This window comes from Piliocolobus tephrosceles, chromosome 6 (genome assembly GCF_002776525.5).
Source record: "Piliocolobus tephrosceles isolate RC106 chromosome 6, ASM277652v3, whole genome shotgun sequence".
In the NCBI taxonomy this organism is placed as follows: domain Eukaryota; kingdom Metazoa; phylum Chordata; class Mammalia; order Primates; family Cercopithecidae; genus Piliocolobus; species Piliocolobus tephrosceles.
The window spans coordinates 139,461,473-139,483,811 of NC_045439.1; the positions used below are offsets into that span (position 1 = coordinate 139,461,473).

At 43.6% G+C, this 22,339-nt stretch overlaps 1 protein-coding gene and 1 non-coding gene across 8 annotated transcripts; both read right to left on the reverse strand.

Moving 5' to 3' along the window:
• Nucleotides 1-408: 408 nt before the first annotated feature.
• TIPIN (TIMELESS interacting protein) lies at nucleotides 409-22,005 on the reverse strand. Of its 7 annotated transcripts, none has more exons than XM_023220790.1 (9): nucleotides 21,911-21,945; nucleotides 19,577-19,674; nucleotides 18,197-18,337; nucleotides 17,497-17,575; nucleotides 16,882-16,957; nucleotides 13,621-13,743; nucleotides 13,364-13,427; nucleotides 4,837-5,043; nucleotides 409-889 (listed from the first exon to the last, which is right to left on the reverse strand). In XM_023220790.1, the coding sequence occupies exons 3-9, from the start codon at nucleotides 18,327-18,329 to the stop codon at nucleotides 648-650; spliced, it is 924 nt and encodes a 307-aa protein (XP_023076558.1). In that variant the 5' UTR covers nucleotides 18,330-18,337; nucleotides 19,577-19,674; nucleotides 21,911-21,945; the 3' UTR covers nucleotides 409-647. The 7 variants fall into 7 exon arrangements, with proteins under 7 accessions (XP_023076558.1, XP_023076557.1, XP_023076560.1 ...); XM_023220789.1 differs by having other exon boundaries at nucleotides 21,879-21,929; XM_023220792.2 differs by lacking the exon at nucleotides 19,577-19,674 and having other exon boundaries at nucleotides 21,911-22,005.
• LOC111548441 lies at nucleotides 11,191-11,325 on the reverse strand. Its single transcript, XR_002733417.1, has one exon.
• Nucleotides 22,006-22,339: the final 334 nt, after the last annotated feature.

The window sequence follows — 22,339 nt, forward strand, 5'->3', positions numbered from 1 at the left end:
ATCCCAGCACTTTGGGAGGCCAAGGGGGCCGGATTACCTGAGGTTAGGAGTTCGAGACCAGCCTGGCCAACATGGTGAAACCCTGTCTCTACTGAAAATACAAAAATTTAACCGAGTGTGGTGGCACACGCCTGTAATCCCAGCTACTTGGGAGGCTGAGGCAGAATTGTTTGAGCCCAGAAGGTGGAGGCTGCAGTGAGCCGAGATTGTGCCACTGCACTCCAGCCTGGCTGACAGAATGAGATTCTGTCAAAAAAAAAAAAAAAAAACAAACTTCACCCAGACTATTCTGAGCACACTGTCCATGGGTTAACCCTGTTTTGCAAGGAGCAGTAAACAACAGAAACAAAACCTTCAAACTTAGTGAAAACAAGGCATTCAATGACAGACCAGCAGCAGAAACTCCTTATTACCTACTAATCATTTTATGAAGAAATATCTATATAAAAACAAACACTAAAGAGAACAAATACATTTAACTAAAGTGACAAGCATAATTATAAATAAATACCAGATTACCAGATTTTAAACAATAATCTGTAAAAGTTTTACTACCTAAGGATTTTCACTCCAAGAAGAAAAAATACATAGTATTGCCAAGCTTGCAGGATGATGACTTAACAGATACATTTTCTCTTAATGGAAACTTATCTAGCTTCAGTAATATTTCTGGATGTAGCATCAAGTTGCTGTTGCACATTTTTAAAAGACTGGTCCAGCAGTGTTTCCTCTAATTTTAATTCCTCCTCTTCATTTAAAGTATTAGCAATAGCATCATTACATGGATTGTCTAGAATGTCTTCGTTTAATCCATTTGACTCGTCCTTTTGATCCTCATCAGTATTAACCTCTTCAACCATGTGTGCCCTGGCTGCATTCATTAACATATCTGAAAGAAATCATACCATTATTATTCATTATAAGCACCCGACCCAATCTTACCACATAAGTACAAACCTCTTCAAAAGCTTAGTTTAGTAAAATGAAATCTATGATCACTTAATGTTAATTATGATCACTTTCTTCTAAATACACTTTTTTTTTTTTTGAGATGGAATCTCGCTCCGTCACCTTGGCTGGAGTGCAATGGAGCAATCTGGGCTCACTGCAACCTCTGTCGGGTTCAAGCGATTCTCCTGCCTCAGCTTCCCGAGTAGCTGGGATTACAGATGCCCGCCACCACCTGTAATTAGCCACACGGCTAATTTTTGTATTTTTAGTAGAGACAGGGTTTCACTATGTTGGCCAGACTGGTCTTGAACTCCTGACCTCAGGTGATCTGCCAGCCTCAGGCTCCCAAAGTCCTAGGATTACAGACGTAAGCTACCACGCCTGGCCTATAAACCCATTTTTATACAATTAAGATCCATTTTAAATGCATGAGAGGCCAGGCCCAATATCAACAATTTGGGAGGCTGAGGTGGGAGGATCATCGGAACTCAGGAGTTCAGGACCAGCCTGGGCCACATAGTGAGACCCCATGTCAACAAAACATCAAAAAAAAAAAAAAAAATTAGCTGGGTATGATGGCAAACTGTGACCGTGCCACTGTACTCCAGCCTGGGTGACAAGGTGAGACCCTGTAACCAAAAAACAAAAAAAGCAAAATGGTTTTGAATGTTATTAAATTCACACTCTTAGATCACAGTCAAATGTAACTGTTCTTATTCAAAATCAAAACTATCATTGGCTGGGCACAATAGATCATGCCTGTAATCTCAGCACTTTGGGAGGCTGAGGCAGGCAGATCACTCAAGGTCAGGAGTTCAAGACCAGTCTGGCCAATATGGTGAAACCCTGCCTCTACAAAAAAAATAAAAATTAGCCAGACGTGGTGGAGCACACCTGTAATCCCAGCTACTAGGGAGGCTAAGACAGGAGAATTGCTTGAACCTGGAAGGCAGAGGTTGCAGTGAGCCGAGATCAGCAACTGCACTCCAGCCTGGGCAACAGAGCGAGGCCCCATCTAAAAACAAAAATCATAACTACTAGAAAGAGGTCCAATAAAAACCAAATGCATTTAAGTTTTATGTCAGAGTGATCCATAAGAAACTTTAAAGTACTTATTTCCATTTGGACAAATTTTAAGTTGTATATGATAAACAGAGGTAAGCTTTAAATACCAATTGCCAGGTATACTTGATATTGACAGCAAGGAAGCCGCTGCCATCAAAAAAATGCTATCTTCACATAATGTTTCACATGGCACTAATAAAACATCCATTTATAAAGAAAAAGTAAATTGGCCAGGCGTGGTGGCTCATGCATGTAATCCCAGCACTTTGAGAGGCTGAGGCAGGCGGCAAGGTCAGGAGATCGAGACCATCCTGGCTAACACGGTGAAACCCCCATCTCCACTAAAAATACAAAAACTTAGCCAGGCATGGTGGCGGGCACCTGTGGTCCCAGCTACTCTGGAGGCTGAGGCAGGAGAATGGTGTGGACGAAGGAGGCAGAGCTTGCAGTGAGCCGAGATCGTGCCACTGCACTCCATCCTAGGTGACAGAGCGAGACTCTGTCTAAAAAAATAAAAAAAAAAAAGTAAATTCAGCCGGGTGCAGTGGCTCACGCCTGCAATCTCAGCACTTTGGGAGGCTGAGGCGGGCAGATCACGAGGTCAGGAGTTCAATACCAGCCTGGCCAATATAGTGAAACCCCATCTCTACTAAAAATACAAAAATTAGCCAGGCGTCGTGGCATGCACTTGTAGTCCTAGCTACTTGGGAGACTGAAGCAGGGGAATTGCTTGAACCCAGGAGGCAAAGGTTGCAGTGAGCTGAGATCACGCCACTGCACTCTAGCCTGAGATATACAGCAAGACTTCATCTAAAAAAAGAAAAGTAAATTCATCTTAATTGAAAAGAAAAAAAAAGGTAGCCAAAATAATTTTCACTTGAAAATTTTAATATATTGGGTGAAACTTCTTTTACAACATGGAATCTAGTTCTTCTTCTTCTTTTTTTTTTTTTTTTTTTTGTAAAGACAGGGTCTCACTATGTTGCCCAGGCTGGTCTTGAACTCCCGGTCTCAAGCGATCTGCCCGCCTCAGCCTCCCAAAGTGCTGGGATTACAGGCAAGAGCTAGTGTGCTGGGCCTATAATTCTTATTTTTCCATTTTGAAAGGAAAAACTGAATTGGAAATTCAGAAAGATACACACAATCCTGTTTACTTCATTGAAAACCAACTTGCAATTCTTTCTAAATATAATTTTAACAAATTTGGTTATGTAGTTTCCAAATCCACAATCTCTGTTAAAAACAGCAAATTCAGGCCAGGTACACTGGCTCACACCTGTAATCCCAGCACTTTGGAAGCCCAATGCTAGAGGACTGCTTCAGACCAGAAGTTCAAGGCTGCAGTGAGTCAAGATCACACCACTGCACTCTAGCCTGGGTGACAGACTGACACTGTTTCTAAAAACAGTAATAATAATTTTCTTTAAATAAAGCAATTTTTCAGGCAGTTTTAGAAGTGAGAAGAGAATGCTACAGATAAGCAAATTAAACAGCTGCTTTAAAAGTACAACTCACAACCAAGTGACAAAACACAAGAAAAAGCATTTTTTTTTTTTGGTCGGGGGAGAGGAGTCTTGCTCTGTCACCTAGGCTGGAGTGCAGCGGCCCTGATCTCAGCTCACTTCAACCTCCGCTTCCCAGGTTCAAGCGATTCTCCTGCCTCAGCTCCCGAGCAACTGGGATTACAGGCAGGCACACACCACCATGCCCGGCTAATTTTTGTATTTTTAGTAGAGACGGGGTTTCACCATGTTGGCCAGGATGGTCTCGATCTCCTGACCTTGTGATCCACCCTCCTTGGCCTCCCAAAGTATTAGGATTACAGGCGTGAGCCACCACGCCCGGCCTCTTCTTTTTTTTTTTTTTTTGAGATGGAGTTTTGCTCTTGTCGCCCAGGCTGGAGTGCAATGGGTTGATCTCAGCTCACTGCAACCTCCACCTCCTGGATTCAAGCAATTCTCCTGCCTCAGCCTCCCAAGTGACTGGGATTACAGGTACACACCACCATGCACAGTTAATTTTTGTATTTTTAGTAGAGACGGGGTTTCACCATGTTGGCCAGGCTGGTCTTGAACTCCTGACCTTGGGTGATCTGACCACCTTGGCCTCCTAAAGTGCTGGGATTACAGGCGTGAGCCACCGCACCTGGCCTTGTTTTTCTTTATGTATTATTATAATTATTGTCCTAAAGGTAATAGTATATGACACATGCTTTAAGGAGTCAGGGAAGAATAAGTTTATCAAGAATTTAAAATCAATTTTAAGTGACTAAAATATTTTTTTCTTTTCAAGAGTCTCACTCAGTCACCCAGGCTGGAGTGCAGTGGCACAATCTTGGCTCACTGCAATCTCCACCTTCTTGATTCAAGTGATTCTTGTACCTCAGCCTCCGGAGTAGCTGGGATTACTGGTGTGCACCACCACGCCTGGCTAATTTTTGTAATTTTAGTAGAGATGGGGTTTCACCATGTTGGCCAGGCTGGTCTCGAACTCCTGACCTCAGGTAAACTACCCACCTTGGCCTCCCAAAGTGCTGAGATTACAGGCTTGAGCCACTGCGCCTGGCCAGGTGATTAAAATAAATTTTTAAGAGGTACTCAGCTATCTAGAAAACCATCCTGAATTCATTTATTCTTTGAGAAACACATACATTCTCTCCCTCCTCTCTCACACACACAGTCTCTAAAATATACATAAACTTAATATCACACTTTTCTACTCCTACAAGTATTTTATTTTGGGGGCTAGCAGAGATGTTAAAATATCTAACATGTCCTTGATATATTAATGGTAGCACATAAAATTTGGCATAAAATTTACCATTTTCTAGGGACTGACTATTACTCAGCAGCTTTGCCTGCCTTCTTTCCAAGGCCAGTTGTTTATTTCTCTCAATTCTTTGTTGTTGCTCTTCTGTTAGGCTTCTACTTGACTCAGAAGTAAATATCTCACTTTCAGATGAGTTTGTCAGAAAGGGATCTAATTCAGTAGCAGTTACATCATGTTCATTATTTTCCGCAACTTCATCTGCAATAGAAAAGAAATAGTACATCTGCAGTGTTAGACTAGTTAGAGAAGGGCTTCTCATTGAAAAAGGATTTAAAGTGGCAGGGAGCCAGACCTGAAGAAACAATTTGTGAGGTATAAGAATGTTGTGAATACATGCTTGATTCAATTAAATAAGAAATATTTATAATTCAGATTAAAGAGACATGTTAAGTCAAATGAAAATACAATTTAAAATATGCATGAAGGCCGGGCACGGTGGCTCACGCCTGTAATCCCAGCACTTTGGTAGGCCAAGGCGGGCGGCAGGAGTTCAAGACCAGCCTGGTTAACGTGGTGAAACCCCATCTCAACTAAAAATACAAAAAAATTAGCTGAGCACGGTGGCACATGCCTATAATCCCAGCTACTCGGGAGGCTGAGGCAGGAGAATTGCTTGAACCGGGACCTGGGAGGCGGAGGTAGCAGTGAGCAAGATCGCACCACTGCATTCCAGCCTAGGCTACAGAGTAAGACTCTGTCTCAAAAAAAAAAAAGAAAAGAAAAGAAAAGAAAGGAAAGGAAACAAAAAGTTCTTGGTTGTAATTAGAAATATTTTATGCTTGGCCTAATCAAAGAACTTAAGGAATCCAAACCATATTCTTGTTCTACATTAAACCAACACATTTCAATAGTTTCCCAGTGACTATATGGGAAAAGATAATTTTATTTTATTTTTTGAGATGGAGTTTCGCTCTTGTAACCCAGGCTGGAGTACAATGGCTTGATCTTGGCTCCCTGCAACCTCCACCTCCCAGGTTCAAGTGATTCTCCTCCATCAGCCTCCCAAGTAGCTGGGATTACAGGCGCCTGCCACCATGCCCAGCTAATTTTTGTATTTTTAGTAGAAACAAGGTTTCACTATGTTGACCAGGCTGGTCTCAAATTCCAGACCTGAGGTGATCCACCTGCCTCAGCCTCTCAAAGTGCTGAGATTACAGGCATGAGCCAATGCGCCCGGCCAGTAAAAGGTAAGTTTATATAGAACATTATCTTTTGTAGAGTTAAACACAGACAAATGAAAAAAGAAATTTAAAAATCTATGGACATATTTCCAAATGAATTTGTTTTTAAATTCAGTGTGGTCTACATTGTAAGTAATAAATTCTTAAAGCCCTGTAAACCAGTTAACTCAAGGTAGGATGTCCCCAAAATGATCCACAGTGGTATGAAAGTAAATAATAGATCTTCCATTTATATTTCATTTAAGAATTAAGAAGAACTATGTTTTACTAACATATTTAAAATAAGACCGGCAGTTGTTAACTGTCCCTTGTCCTTATGACAGTTACTGTCTGATCTGTGAGCCACTCTATAGGCAAGATCCATACTGTAAAAGGGTGGAGAATGGGGACCCTACTCACTTTACAATTTCAGATATACAGCTGTTTCTGATTGCCCAGTCAAATAAACTTACGGATTTCATCTTACTTTAACCAAACAACCCCAACAAAATGCACAAGTGTTAGGTTAAAAAGATTCTACAAAATAACAAAATGTCTGTAAGTAGAATAGAAGCACAAGCAAAATAAAAAAACAGCAGAGCTAACACTTTACCTTCTATCTACATCATTCATATTATGAAATTTAAAAAAAAGATAGGCCAGGCACGGTGGCTCAAGCCTGTAATCCCAGCACTTTGGGAGGCCGAGACGGGCAGATCACGAGGTCAGGAGATCGAGACCATCCTGCTTAACATGGTGAAACCCCATCTCTACTAAAAAAATACAAAAAAGCTAGTCAGGCAAGGTGACGGGTGCCTGTAGTCCCAGCTACTTGGGAAGCTGAGGCAGGAGAATGGCGTAAACCCAGGAGACGGAGCTTGCAGTGAGCTAAGATCCGGCCACTGCACTCCAGCCTGGGTGACAGAGCGAGACTCCGTCTCAAGAAAAAAAAAAAAAAAAAGATAAACCCCATCACATCTGACAAGTTGGTCAAAAAATTCAAGTCACCATTTGAAACATGTCTTTATATATACTATGCTTGTTCTATGTATATATTATGCCTTGAAATATTAGCTAATTATAGAAGAACCATCACAATTAAAAAAACATTTAAGGGCTGGGTGCGGTGGCTCATGCCTGTAATCCCAGCATTTTGGGAGGCCGAGGCAGGCAGATCACAAAGACAAGAGATTGAGACCATCCTGGCTAACACGGTGAAACCCTGTCTCTTCTTTAAAAAATACAAAAATTAGCCAGGCATGGTGGCAGGCGCCTGTAGTCCCAGTTACTCAGGAGGCTGAGGCAGGAGAATGGCGTGAACCTGGGAGGCAGAGCTGGCAGGAAGCCGAGATCGCGCCACTGCACTCCAGCCTGGGCGACAAGAGCAAGACTCCATCTCAAAAAACAAACAAGCAAACAAAAAAACAAATATTTAAAACATAAAGACAGACCTTTACAATTATTTCAGTGAGAGATAAAAATCATATACGATACTTAATTCAGCCCTTTACAATCAAACTCCCTTTTAAGGTTTCTTCCTTAATAGTGAAAAATGAAAAGCCACTTTTCCTTCCTGACATGGAAAACAAAAATGTAGCAAGAAACTAAAATGGCCTCCATTGTCAGGAAATACTGATACAGTATATGTAGGAAACATTGCTGAAGCAGTTAAGAAACAAGCATTAGAGCTACTTATGAGCCAGGCCCAGTGGCTCACACCTGTAATCCCAGCACTTTGGGAGGCTGAGGCAGGCAGATCACCTGAGGTCAGGAGTTCAAGACTAGCCTGACCAACATGGTGAAACCCTGTCTCTACTAAAAATACAAAATTAGCCGGGCATGGTGGCGCATGCCTGTAATCCCAGCTACTCAGGAGGCTGAGGCAGGAGAATTGCTTGAACCAGGGAGGTGGAGGTTGTGGTGAGCCGAGATCATGCCATTGCACTCCAGCCTGGGCAACAAAGATGAAACTCCATCTCAAACAAAAAAAAAAAACAAAAAAAACAAAAACCCACTTATGAAACATATGGAGTTTTTAATGTGCTTCCTCTTACAGGGTTGCAGGATTCTAAATCAATAACAAAATACATAAATAACTACTTTTTTTTTGTTTTCTCAAGAGATAGGGTCTCACTCTGCCATCCAGGCTAGAGTACAGTGGCATGATCATAGCTCACTCCAGCCTCAAACTCCATGGATTCAAAGGATCCTCCTGCCTCAGCCTTCTAAATAGCTGGGACTACAGGTGTTGACCACTCTGGTCCCTAACTTCTGGCTTCAAATGAACTCAAAGAACTAATTTTGACTGGGCAAGGTGGCTCACGCCTGTAATCCTGGCACTTTGGGAAACTGAGGCAGAAGGACTGCTTGAGAACAAGAGTTCAAGACTAACGTGACCAACACAGCAAGACTCCGTCTCTATTACAAAGAAAAGTGGAAAAAAAAAATAACTACTTTTTATGAACCAAGAAAAGAAAGGTATCTTCAGTAATAGATGACCTATTTATATAAACAATATATTTTGTAAGAAGCAGCTGGTTCCTTTGAGTAGGATTAAAATGAGATTTAAAGCTGGGTGCAGCAGCTCATGCCTGTAATCCCAGCACTTTGGGAAACCAAGGTGGGAGGATCACATGGACCCAGGAGTTTGAGACCAGCCTGCGAAACATAGGGAGACCCTGGCCAGGCGCAATGGCTCACACCTGTAATTCCAGCACTTTGGGAGGCTGAGGCAGGTGGATCACGAAGTCAGGAGATTGAGACCATCCTGGCTAACACAGTGAAACCCTGTCTCTACTAAAAATACAAAAACTTAGCCGGGCGTGGTGGCAGGCGCCTGTAATTTACTCGGGAGGCTGAGGCAGGAAAATGGCATGAACCCAGGAGGCAGAGCTTGCAGTGAGCAGAGATCCTGCCACTGCACTCCAGCCTGGGTGACAGAGCAAGACTCCGTCTCAAAACAAAAAGAAACATAGGGAGATCCTGTCTCTATAAAAAAGAAAACTTGGCCATGCAGGTGGTGCACGCCAGTAGTCCAAACTACTCAGGAGGCTGAGGTGGGAGGATTGCTTAAGCTCTGGAGGTCAAGGCTGCAGAGCTGTGATCATGCCACTGTGCTCCACTCTGGGTGACAGAGTGAGGCCCTATCTCAAAAATAAATAAGTAAATAAAAATGAAATGAAATTTTAAAAAATTAGAAGTACACATGAAATTTATTTACTGCAACATTCATTGGCAAGTGATTATGGCAAAGAAGCTAAAGCTAGAAATACTCAATGTGTTACAAGATGCCATCATTGTGGTAAAAACAAACTAAAACATAAGTAAACTATATAAAAATTAAAGGGAAATAAGTGCAATGCAAAAGGAAACAGCATGGGGGAGTCAGAAATGATGGGAGTGGGGATGCCAACTATAACAGTATAATGCAGAGGCTTCACTGAGTTGTCACTTGAGCACAGTTTGAAGAGTGTAAGACAGTGATGCAGACTTGAGGGGTACAAGGGAAGAGTGTTCCAGGCAGAGTACAACAATACAAAAGCCTTAGAATAGAAATGTGCCTGAAATGTCCAAGGAACAGCTGGAGGCCAAGCACAGTGGCTCACACCTGTAATCCCAGCACGTTGGGAGGCCAAGGCAGACTGTTTGAGGCCAGGAGATAGAGACCAGCCTGGGCAACATAGTGAGATCCTATCACTACAAAAATTAAATTTAGGTCAGGCGCAGTGGTTCACTGTCTCACGCCTGTAACCCTAGCACTTTGGGAGGCCAAGGCGGGTGGACCACCTGAGATCAGGAGTTTGAGACCAGCCTGGCCGACGTGATGAAACCCTGTTTCTACTAAAAATACAAAAATTAGCTGGGTGTGGTGGTGCACACCTGTAATCCCAGCTACTGGGAGGCTGAGGCAGGAGAATTACTTGAACTCAGGAGGCAGAGGTTGCAATGAGCCGAGATCACACCACTACACTCTAGCCCAGGTGACAGAATGAGACTCCTTCTCAAAAAAAAAAAAAAAAAGTACATCGCAAATCATATCAGTATAGAAGTAAATGTATTTAATCAACAAATAAAATGGTCAAAACATTTTTACTTTTGTGGTGCCTGATCAAAAAAACTTGGAGACTATTCTTTTAAGATACAAACGAAATATATCACACAACAAACAAAAATCTCAGATTCAGTTCTCTTATTTGTATCCTGTATTTCAGCATGCTTGTAATTCTCTGAATGGTCCATGTTAATTTATCTTTTTTTTTTTTTTTGAGATGGAGTTTTGCTCATTTTGCCCAGGCTGGAGTGCAATGGCACCATCTCAGCTCACTGCAACCTCCGCCTCCAGGGTTCAAGCAATTCTACTATCTTAGCCTCCCGAGTAGCTGGGATTACAGGCATATGCCACCACGCCAGGCTAATTTTTTGTATTTTTTAGAAGAGATGGGGTTTCACCATGTTGGCCAGGCTGGTCTCAAACTCCTGACCTCAAGGGATCCGCCCGTCTTGGCCTCCCAAAATGCTGGGATTACATGCGTGAGCCACCATGCCAGGCCTTATCTTTTTTTTTTACTGCCATAGAATATGCAGCCTGAAATCCATGTTAATTTATACCTCTGCATAGGTGGCTCCCTCATTCAAAATCACCTCTGCCTGACCTCTACTGTTAATTCAAAATACTTTTTTTTCTTTTTAATGTATTTCTTCTTCCTCCCACCCCCAAATCAAAATTCTTCTGAATCCTCCTTTGTGAAGCTCTCCCTCCACCCCCAGGGACATGTAACTATCCTCTCCTTTGCATCCCACCCTGTGACCTACTCATACCTCTAATTACAACACCTACCACACTACTAGCAATATGTTGTATATCTGATTCATTCATTACTGTATTAGCCCACAGAGCGGCCTGATCTTAGTCATTTTTTTATCCTTGAGCTATATTACATACCGGGCACCTCAAAAAGTAACCCAGTAGTATATGTGGTGGAATTTAGAACTGCAATAACTCATTCCTTTACATATACCCAGTCCTATGCCATCAATACATATTTTACCAAGAAATTTAAATCATGGATTATTTAAATCACATTCCTTCACATGTTTGGAAGTAGTTTATAAATAACTTTAGGGAATTCTACATGGAACCTGTATTTTCTTCCACATCTGTTAAAAGTTAAAAAACAAAAACAAACATGTATGGAGCCATCGCACAGAAAATCTGATAACTATACAGACCCTGTCGGCAGGAACCATCTGTTTTAATGTGTGTGACTGTCTATGGTTGCATTATACAACTAACAATGCAATCAATACCAGGAACAGTCACATAGGTCTCACTAAAGGCCTATATCCGAGAACTGCACTCTAAGTGAAATGCAAACTTTCATCATCAAATCATTCTGCCTAATTTCCCAGTACCACTTTATCCAATGGTGCATGTGTATATGAACACTTTATCTTGATATATATTTTTATTAACAAGTGCTATATAGGATCAGTGGGTCACCAGAGTTCTCAAAAGTTCATATTCTACAACAAATTTTATATACAACATTCTAGATGTAGCAAGGCTTTTTTTTTTTTTTTTTTTTTGAGTTAGAGCCTCACTCTATCACCCAGGCTGGACTGCAGCAGTGCAATCTCGGCTCACTGCAACCTACACTTCCTGGATTCAAGTAATTCTCCTGTCTAAGCCTCCTGAGTAGCTGGGATTACAGGCATGAGCCTCCCCACACAGTTAATTTTTGTATTCTCAGTACAGATGGGGTTTCCCCATGTTTGTCAGGCTGGTCTCAAACTCCTGACCTCAAGTGAACTGCTCACCTCAGCCTCCCTGAAAGTGCTGGGATCATAGGCATGAGCCACCACGCCCAGCCCACTACCAAGGCATTTTAACATACCTATTTATCGTACTTTACCATACTTTAATTATATATTCAATATAGACTAAGGATCCAGTCCTATAATACTGCCTCCTCTAACTACTTCTATTCTTTCTTTTTTTTTTTTGACAAGTTCTCACCCTATTTATTGCCCAGGCTAGAGTACACTGGTGTGATCCTGGTTCACTGCAGCCTTGAATTCCTGGGCTCAAGTGATCCTCCTGCCTCAACCCCCATGAGTAGCTAGGACAACAGGCATGCACCACCACACCTGATTAACTTCTTAAAAATTTGTGTAGATGGGGTCTCACGGGGTTGCCCAGACTGATCTCCAACTCCAGGATTCAAGTAATCCTCCCTCCGTGGCCTCCCAAAGTACTGGGGTTGATCCAAAGGTAGTGAGTTATCTCAATTCAGTCAGTTACAGATCAAACTCCTTGTTCTACTCTTTCCTCCCTTTTCACTACTGCACTTGACTAGTCTTTAAAAACAAATTAGGGCCGGGCGCGGTGGCTCAAGCCTGTAATCCCAGCACTTTGGGAGGCCGAGACGGGCAGATCACGAGGTCAGGAGATCGAGACCATCCTGGCTAACACAGTGAAACCCCGTCTCTACTAAAAATACAAAAAACTAGCGGGGCGAGGTGGCGGGCGCCTGTAGTCCCAGCTACTCCGGAGGCTGAGGCAGGAGAATGGCGTAAACCCGGGAGGCGAAGCTTGCAGTGAGCTGAGATCCGGCCACCGCACTCCAGCCCGGGCAACAGAGCAAGACTCCGTCTCAAAAAAAACAAAAAAACAAATTAACAAGCCAGGCGCAGTAGCTCACACCTATAATCCCAGCACTTTGGGAGGCCAAGGTAGGTGGATCATGAAGTCAGGAGTTCAGAAACAGCCTGGCCAACATGGTGAAACCCTGTCTCTACTTAAAAAAAAAAAACTACAAAAATTAATGGGGCATGGTGGTGCGTGCCTGTGATCCCAGCTACTCGGGAGGCAGGAGAACTGCTTGAACCGGGACCTGGGAGACGGAGGTTGCAGTGAGCCGAGATTGTAACACTGCACTCTAGCCTGGGCTACAAAGTAAGACTCTGTCTCACACACACACACACACACACACACACACACAAAAGTTGTTCAGGCACAGTATGGCTTGAGGTCAGGAGTGTGAGACCAGCCAAGGCAACGCAGGGAGATCCTCATCTTTACAAAAATTTAAAAATTAGCCAGGCGCAATGGCATGCACCTGTAGTCCCAGCTACTTCGGAGGCTGAGGCGGGAAGATCCCTTAAGCCCAGGAGCTGAAGGCTGCAGTAAGCTATGATTGTGCTACTGCACTCCAAACTGGGTAACAGAGCAAGATTCTGTCCCTAAACATGAAACAAAAAAGCAAAGTGCTGGGATTACAGGCATGAGCCACCACACCCTGCCTAGATCTATTTCTAAAAGCAAAATTGTTATACAGTAGATAAACCTATATTCTTACCATTATTGCTAACAAAATCTTCATGTAAAATAGGGAGATCAAGTCGAATTCGTTTCAAACAGGTCTGAAAATGAAAAGAGATATTTATTTTTACCTCTTTACCAATAATGTTGGGGGGGGAAATAATTTGCTATTAGTTTTCCCTCTCTACCAAAAGAGATTCCAAAATGAACACTTTAAACAGTAATTTAGCCTCAACTAAATCTATCCTACCATTTAGCATTATGAATGATATTTATAATCATCTCAACACTTACCTGAACTTCCTTTTTACTTCCCAGGTATTCAACTCTGTCAATAAAATCCTCAAACTGCAGTTTAGGGAATAGCCTATGTGCCCAGTGCTCCATGTGTCTGATTAGCATCTTCAAGTCTTCAGCCTGACACATAAAAATAAAAATGCTAAACAGGAGTCTCATTCTCACAGCTGACCCTGTCAGCAAGTTTCAGAACTGAAAAGCTATGCCAAAATCACTGGGGTCATTTTGTATTTATAAGGTCAAAAAACTTATAAAAGGAAGTTTATTAATAAGAAAAATATTGGCCAGACACAGCTGTTCACGCCTGTAATCATAGCACCATGGTAGGCCTACGGGGACAGATCACTTGAGCTAAGGCCAGCCTGAGGCAACATGGTGAGACCCCATATCTTCTAAAAATACAAAAGATAGCCAGGCGTGGTGGTACACACCTGTGGACCCAGCTATTCAGGTGGCTGAAGTGAGAGGATTGCCTAAACCTGAAGGGCAGAGGTTGCAGTGAGCTAAGTTCACACCACCGCACTCCAGACTGGGTGACAGTGAGATCTTGTATCAAAAAAAAAAAAGAGAGAGAGAGAGAGAAAATGATTAAGAACTTAGAGGATTGCAGTCTAAAAGAGTACTGGATACAGGTTTTTGGGGTTTTTTTTGTTTTTTTTTGTTTTCAGAGAGAGCCTCACTCTCTCACCCAGGCTGAAGTGCAAGGGTGAAGTCTCGGCTCACTGCAACCTCTGCCTCCCGGGTTTAAGCAATTCTCATGCCTCAGACTCCCAAGTAGCTGGGATTAGAGGCGTGTATCACCATGCCTGGCCTAAATTTTGTATTTTTTAGTAGACAATAGGTTTCGCCATGTTGGCCAGGCTGGTCTCAAACTCCTGGCCTCAAGTGATTCGCCCACCCCGGCCTCCCAAAGTGCTGGGATTACAGCACAAGCCATGGTGCCTCACCTGGATTCAGATGCATAAAACTTAGATGAAAACAAATCCAAGTACAAAAACTTAATACAGTTGGCCAAGCGCAGTGTCTCACGCCTGTAATCCCAGCACTTTGTGGGGCCGAGGAGGGTAGGTGACCTGAGTTAGGAGTTCCAGATCAGCTTGGCCAACATGGTGAAACCCCATCTCTACTAAAAACACAAAAATTAGTTGGGTGTGGTGGCAGGCACCTGTAATCCCAGCTACTTGGGAGGCTGCGGCAGTAGCATCGCTTGAACCCAAGAGGCGGAGGTTGCAGTGAGCCAAGATCGAGTCACTGCACTTCAGCTTGGGCGACAAGAGTGAAACTCCATCTCAAAAAAAACAAAAAAAAAGCACTTAATAAAGTTAAAAGATAGTAGGCCGAGTGCAGTGGCTCACGCCTGTAATCTCAGCACTTTGGGAGGCCGAGGTGGGCACATCAGCTGAGGCCAGGAGTTCGAGACCAGTCTGGCCAACATGGTGAAACCCCGTCTATACTAAAAATACAAAAATTAGCCAGGTAGCCAGGCGCGGTGGCTCACGCCTGTAATCCCAGCACTTTGGAAGGCTGAGACAGGCAGATCACGAGGTCAGGAGATTGAGACCATCCTGGCTAACACAGTAAAACCCCATCTCTACTAAAAATACAAAAATTAGCCGGGCGTGGTGGTGGGCGCCTGTAGTCCCAGCTACTCAGGAGGCTGAGGCAGGAGAATGGTGTGAACCCGGGAGGCAGAGCTTGAAGTGAGTGGAGATCGCACCACTGCACTCCAGCCTGGGCGACAGAGCGAGACTCCCTCTCAAAAAAAAAAATTAGCCAGGTATAGTGGCGGGCACCTGTAGTCTCAGCTACTTGGGAGGCTGAGGCAGGAGAATCACTTGAACCTGGGAGGCAGAGGTTGCAGTGAGCAAGATCATGCCACTGCACTCCGGCCTGGGCAACAGAGTGAGACTCTGTCTCAAAACAAAAAATAAATAAAACAATAATTAAAAAAAAAAGTAATTAAAAAAAAAACACAAAAACTCTACTTTGACCCTTCCCTCTCCCCACTGCACAGCAACACAGGAGCAACACCTACACCACAGGTTGAAAACTAAAGAATATATCAGAGGCCGGGCACGGTGGCTCATGCCTGTAATCTCAGCACTTTGGGAGGCCACCAAGGCGGGCAGATCACGAGGTCAGGAGATCGAGACCATCCTGGCTAACATGGTGAAACCCCATCTCTACTAAAAATACAAAAAATTAGCCGGGCATGGTGGTGGGCGCCTGAAGTCCCAGCTACTCGGGTGGCTGAGGCAGGAGAACGGCGTGAACTCGGGAGACCGAGCTTGCAGTGAGACGAGATCGCACCACTGCACTTCAGCCTGGGCGACAGACAAGCGAGACTCCGTCTCAAAAAATAAAAAATAAAATAATGTATTAGAAACACTTGAAAAACTACAGAACTCTCTAAAAATATACTATCATCTGCAAAAAATTATATCTACACTCCCACATAATTCAAAAATAGACTCCAAAATGTGCATATGTATACTGATTGACAGTTACTAAGTGTATTCATTTTTTAACCACACGTTACATTTATTATGAACCAGGCACTGTGCCACATCTTGGGGACACACAAGTGATCGATACAGGCAGAGTCCTTGCCCTCATGAAATTTAAAATCTTTGAGGTAGACAAAGTAAATTTTATTCCTCTAAATTATAAAGTAAAAACTGAGACTTAAAGACACAGGTGTGATTTTCCTATAGCCAAAGTTTAAGTAGCAAAAAATGAGACAACACAAGACATGCTTTCTTTCTTTTTTTTTTTTTTTGAGACGGAGTCTCACTCTGTCGCCTGGGCTGGAGTGCAGTGGCGCGATCTCGTCTCACTGCAAGCTTGGTCTCCCGGGTTCACGCCATTCTCCTGCCTCAGCCTCCCGAGTAGCTGGGACTACAGGCGCCTGCCACCTCGCCCGGCTAGTTTTTTGTATTTTTTAGTAGAGACAGGGTTTCACCATGTTAGCCAGGATGGTCTCGATCTCCTGACCTCGTGATCTGCCCGTCTAGGCCTCCCAAAGTGCTGGGATTACAGGCTTGAGCCACCGCGCCCGGCCAACACAAGACATGCTTTCTAATTCTTCAAACAGTTCCCTTTCTAGTACATCACAACTGTTTCTCAAGATCTCAAGAGATACGACAATTAAGGATAGCATCTTAAAGCATTCTGAGATTTCTAAGAACATAATGGGTCCACATTTTTATTGCTATTGTAAAACACAAAGGTCTAACATAAAAATCAGAAAGTACTTACCTCATGACCTTTACCTTTGAATTTTGCCTTATCAAATACATGCCTTAAGGCTGGAAGTCCTCTCTCTGAAATTAATCTGTGAATAAAAATATGTTTTTCATTTCAAGTTTCCTTTTCGTTTTTTTTTTTTTTTTTGAGAGGGAGTCTCGCTGTGTCGCCCAGGCTGAAGCACAGTGGCATGACCTCGGGTCACTGCAAGCTTGGGGTCACTGCACCCCCGGGTTCACATCATTCTCCTGCCTCCGCCTCCCAAGTAGCTGGGACTACAGGCGCCCACCACTGTGCCCAGCTGATTTTTTTTTATTTTTAGTGGAGACAGGGTTTCACCATGTTAGCCAGGATGGTCTCGATCTCCTGACCTCGTGATCCGCCCACCTCAGCCTCCCAAAGTGCTGGGATTACAGGCGTGAGCCACCACGCCCGGCCTAATTTCCAAGTTTTCTCGAGTTTGGTCCAAAGCAAGAGCATAAGAAAAAATGTTCTGCTGAACTAAAAAAGCTTTTTTAGAAATATAAGAGCTCTATATCATACCAACCAAAAGTTTACAACATTAGAAGAAAAACAGTGGATGTTAAAAATAAAACGTATAAACGTATAAGAATATAGTAAATGTACCTCTGAGCATCCAGCTTGGGTATATTTCTTTTAACTGTTCTCTTTGGAGGTACAGGAACAAGTACTCCACTTCCTGACTCTGGTGAAACATACCAAGATTCAGTATTACTGTATTTAAATAATTTGTATTATTCATTTTGTATCATTTCCAAGCTGATAAGATAACTAAACATGGGACACCTTTTTTTGAAACAGGGTCTCACTCTGTTGCCCATGCTGGAGTGGAGGTGAGATCTTGGCTCACTGCAGCCTCAAACTCCTGCGCTCAAGCGATTCTTCTGCCTTAGCATCCTGAGTATCTGAAACTACAGGAGTGGCCTACCACATGTGGGTAATTTTTAAATCTTTAGCAGAGACGAGGTCTTGCTATGTTGCCCAGGCTGGTCTTGAAATCCTGGGCTCAAGCCATCCTCCTGCCTTGGCCTCCCAAAGTGCTGAGATTACAGGCAAGACCCAGTGTGCCCAGCCTCCCTTTTTTTTCCTCAAATACCTTTTACCCAGCCTCCTTTTACCACAGCCACCATGTCCAGGCTAATTTTTGTATTTTTACTAGAGACGGGGTTTCACCATGTTGGCCAGGCTGGTCTCAAATTCCTGACCTTTTGATCCACCCGCCTCGGCCTCCCAAAGTGCTGGAATTACAGGCATGAGCCACTGTGCCCGGCCTCACAGCCTCCTTTTTAAAACTCTCTATATATACCTTCATCAGGCTCAATTCCTTCACCGTCTTGTCTCTCTGGAGAGACTGGAGGTGGGAAAGGAGGAAAAGTTTCATCTTCTACATGCTCATAATCTGGTAGGTCAATCATGCCATTCTCCTGTGGTTCTAGCATCTTTTCCTCTAAGGGAAAAAATGTAAAGTTATTTGTATTCATCCAAATAGTCTCCACTATATAGACAAGTTCTACCTGCAGCCATTTCATGTGTTTCAATCAGTTAGACCACATTTCAAACTTACACATCATGAAAAGTAGAGAAGATACTAATTATGAAAAAAAAGGACTAGACTAGAAATCAGAACTAAGTTCCAAGGTAGACCCTAACACTAAATATCTGTATCATTTTGAACAAATCGTTGTACCTCAACTACTGAGCTTCCCCTACCATAAAAAGATAAATTTTGGGCCGGGTGCCGTGGCTCATGGCTATAATCCCTTTGGGAGGCCAAGGTGGGTGGATTACCTGAGGTCAGGAGTTTGAGACCAGCCTGACCAACATGGAGAAACCCGTCTCTACTAAAAATACAAAATTAGCCGGGCGTGGTGGCACATGCCTGTAATCCCAGCTACTTGGGAGGCTGAGGCAGAAGAATCACTTGAATCTGGGGGGCAGAGGTTGCGGTGAGCCGAGATTGTGCCATTGCACTCCAGCCTGGGCAACAAGAGCAAAACTCCATCTCAGAAAAAAAGAAAAAAGATAAATTTGACTTTTCAGAGGGTTTCAAACTGTGATCCAATAGGGTATGAAATACGCAGGATATAGGTACTTCACCCCCACTTCAAGTAGAGCAGCTTAAAAAAAAAAAAAATCTGCCGGGTACGGTGGCTCACGCCTGTAATTCCAGCACTTTGGGAAGCTAAGGCGGGTGGATCACAAGGTCAGGAGATGGAGACCATCCTGTGAATGGTGAAACCCCATTTCTACTAAAAATACAAAACATTAGCCGGGCTTGGTGGCGGGCGCCTGTCGTCCCAGCTACTCAGGAGGCTGAGGCGGGAGAATGGTGTGAACCCGGGAGGCGGAGGTAGCAGTGAGCCAAGAGCACGCCACTGCACTCCAGCCTGGGCCACAGAGCAAGACTCCATCTTAAAAAAATAAAATAAAATAAAAAATTAAAAAATCTGTTTATATATACCTACTATGTGCCCACAAAAATTAAAAGTAAAAAAAAAATTTTTTAATGTGTTTACATATTGGTGTTCTAGGTAAGGCTTCCTTTAAAGAATAGGAAATTATCCTCAGGTTGGTAACTCGAAAGAATGTTTTTCAGTACTGCCTTACTTCTCAGTAACAACTGACACTTTCAGTCAGTTTTTTCTGGGAAAAATGTTTACCTTAACTTTTAAGACACAGTACTCACCTGGCTTTCCTCCCTTTCTGGGCACTCCTCCTGGATTTTCTTTGCAGGTTTACCTTCTAACCTGGCCATTAAGTATCCAAGACTCCATCCTAGGGCTTCTTCATTCATTTATGCATAGTTTTAATTAGTACTTATTTATAGATGACTCCCTGATTTTCATCTCTACCCCAGGCCTTGACTCTCCGATCCAGATCACTATTTCCCATTTTACTCCTCCTAAATGCCTGAAAGGCACCTGTAATTCAACATGTACAAAACCAAACTTCTAAATTTTCCTAATTCAGTGAATGACATCTATCCAGCTAAGCAATTCAGAAACCTACAAGTCATCTTTAGCAATTCCTTCCCTCTATCCCACAGATCCTGCCCATTTTATTTCCTAAATATCCCTTGAATCTATTTCTCCTTATCTCTATAACCACTCCCCAACATTTCTTGCTTGCATTACTCCACTACTGTCATCCACTCTTGCCTTCTTCAATTGTCCATATTACATCTAGGCTGAATCTGAAAATGTAAAGCTGATCACCTCACTTGGCTTAAGTATTTCAGTGGTTTCTGATTGCTCTTAAGATAAAGACAAAACTCCAAGGCCCTATGTGATCTGGCCTCTTACAACCTCACCAATCTCACTTCACACTACTCTATGCTTTTTCTTTCCTTGAAAGAGCTATATTCCTCAGGCCACTAGATCTTTACAAATACTATTTCCTGTCTTGAAAAAGCTATTCCTTGACTCCTAATCTCTTTCAGATATCAACTATCACCTTTTCAAAAGTTTACCTCAATTTCTCTAAATCCTTCTTTAGTAAGCATTCATAGTGTCAAGTACAAACGTCATGACACTTATCCAGTTTCAATATCAGGTGCTATTTATGCAGTTATTTATTGTTCGTCTCCCAAACTAGACTGTAGCTCAAAAAGGGCAACCAGGTAGGTCTCTCTGTGCTACACAGCTCGAACCCCAGTGCTGGTACACAGCAGGTGCAGGTGCTCAATATATATTTGATGAATGATGGAATGCAAAAAAATAATTCCAAAGTTTCCCCAAATTGGAGTTAGATGATCTTTAAAATCTCACTAATCCTAAATTTCGATTACCATAAATATAAAAGCAAAGCATCGGCTGGGCGCGGTGGCTCACGCCTGTAATCCCAGCACTATGGGAGGCCGAGGCAGATGGATCATGAGGTCAGGAGTTCAAGACCAGCCTGGCCAACACAGTGAAACCCCGTCTCTACTAAAAACACAAAAAAAATTAGCCAAGTGTGGTGGCGGGCGCCTGTAGTCCCAGCCCAGCTACTCCGGAGGCTGAGGAAGGAGAATCGTTTGAACCCACGAGGCAGAGCTCGCAGTGAGCCAAGACCGCGCTATCTCACTTCAGCCTGGGCGACAGAGCCAGACTCCGTTTCAAAAAAAAAAAAAAAAGCAAAGCATCAATTCCCGATCATGACCCACTGTAGCTTCAAGTAAGCTACAAGAATCTATACTAGGGTTCAGAACTTTGAGGCTGACAGCGAGCTTTGAGTTTGATGACAGTACCTAAAATATATTAAGTGCACTCAAGAACTGGCCAAGCACGGGGTGGGATTGTCAGGAAACTGGTATTTCTTCTATTTGTAGTGAATAAGATGCTCAACAGACGACTTTTACTCTGCGTCAGTGGTCGCATAACTGTCTCTTTTTAGACATTTATGAAATTGTGTGAACTTCCTCCTCTACTCCTCAAACTCCCAGAAGAGTGAAGGTAACAAATGTTATGTCCAAACCACGATTTGTTCCCAGACCCTGGTTTCCATTGCCAACCTCTTTTCCAAGAAGTCCAAAGAGACGGCCCTCATCGCAAAGGAAGTGCTACCGTGCTGCCTCGATGTCCCCCTTGGGTGCCACCCCTGAAACATCGAACCTCCTATACCTCTTCTCCAGCCGTCCCCCTCATCCTCGATCCCCGCCTATCCTCTCTTTAATTTCATTCATTCATCCAACATTCGCTGGGCGCTTTCTACATTGACACGCCCCGGACAGAAGACTGGGGTAAAGATGATGTGGAACACATTCCCTCCCGCTAAGGGGCTTGGCAGAGTAAGAGGCAGCCCAAAACCTAAGCAACCGGGACATACGCCCGCCTCCCCGCCTCTCCAGGCCAGGTCAGGTCGACTCCCCAGCCTCCTGACGCGCTGCGACAGTTAGGCTTTCCCGCTCGTCCGTCTGGCTCCCTGGCTCGTCCGTCTGGCTCCCTGGCTAGTCCCTCTGACTTCCCTCTCCCCGCAAGAACTTCACTGGCCCGCCACTCAGTTCTCACCTCACGCAGAAAACACCAGCCACAGACCTTACCTCGACGTGCAAACGCGCTTCTCGCGATACTCGGGAACTCCCGTGGCAAGAAAGGCCCGCAGCGTTTGGCGCCAAATCCGCGCGCGAGCTGGGCGGGGCCTGCAAGACCCGCCTCTCAGGTTCCACCCACCACGCCGGTCCCGCCTCCGGTCCCACTGTTTCCGCCCTACTGAATTCTTCAGAGGGCCTCTTTCTTTGCATAAAGCTAATACTAGTTATTCTGGGCTTTTTTTTTTTCTTGAGACTAAGTCTCGCTCTATCACCCAGGCTGGAAAGCAGTGACTCGATCTCGGTTGACTAGTCTCTAGCTCCCGGACTGAAACGATCCTCCCACCTCAGCCTCTCTTTCCCCGACTACACCCAGCTAATTTTTGTTTTAATGGGTTTGTTTGTTTCTTTGTTTGTTTTGCAAAGACGGAGATTAGCTGC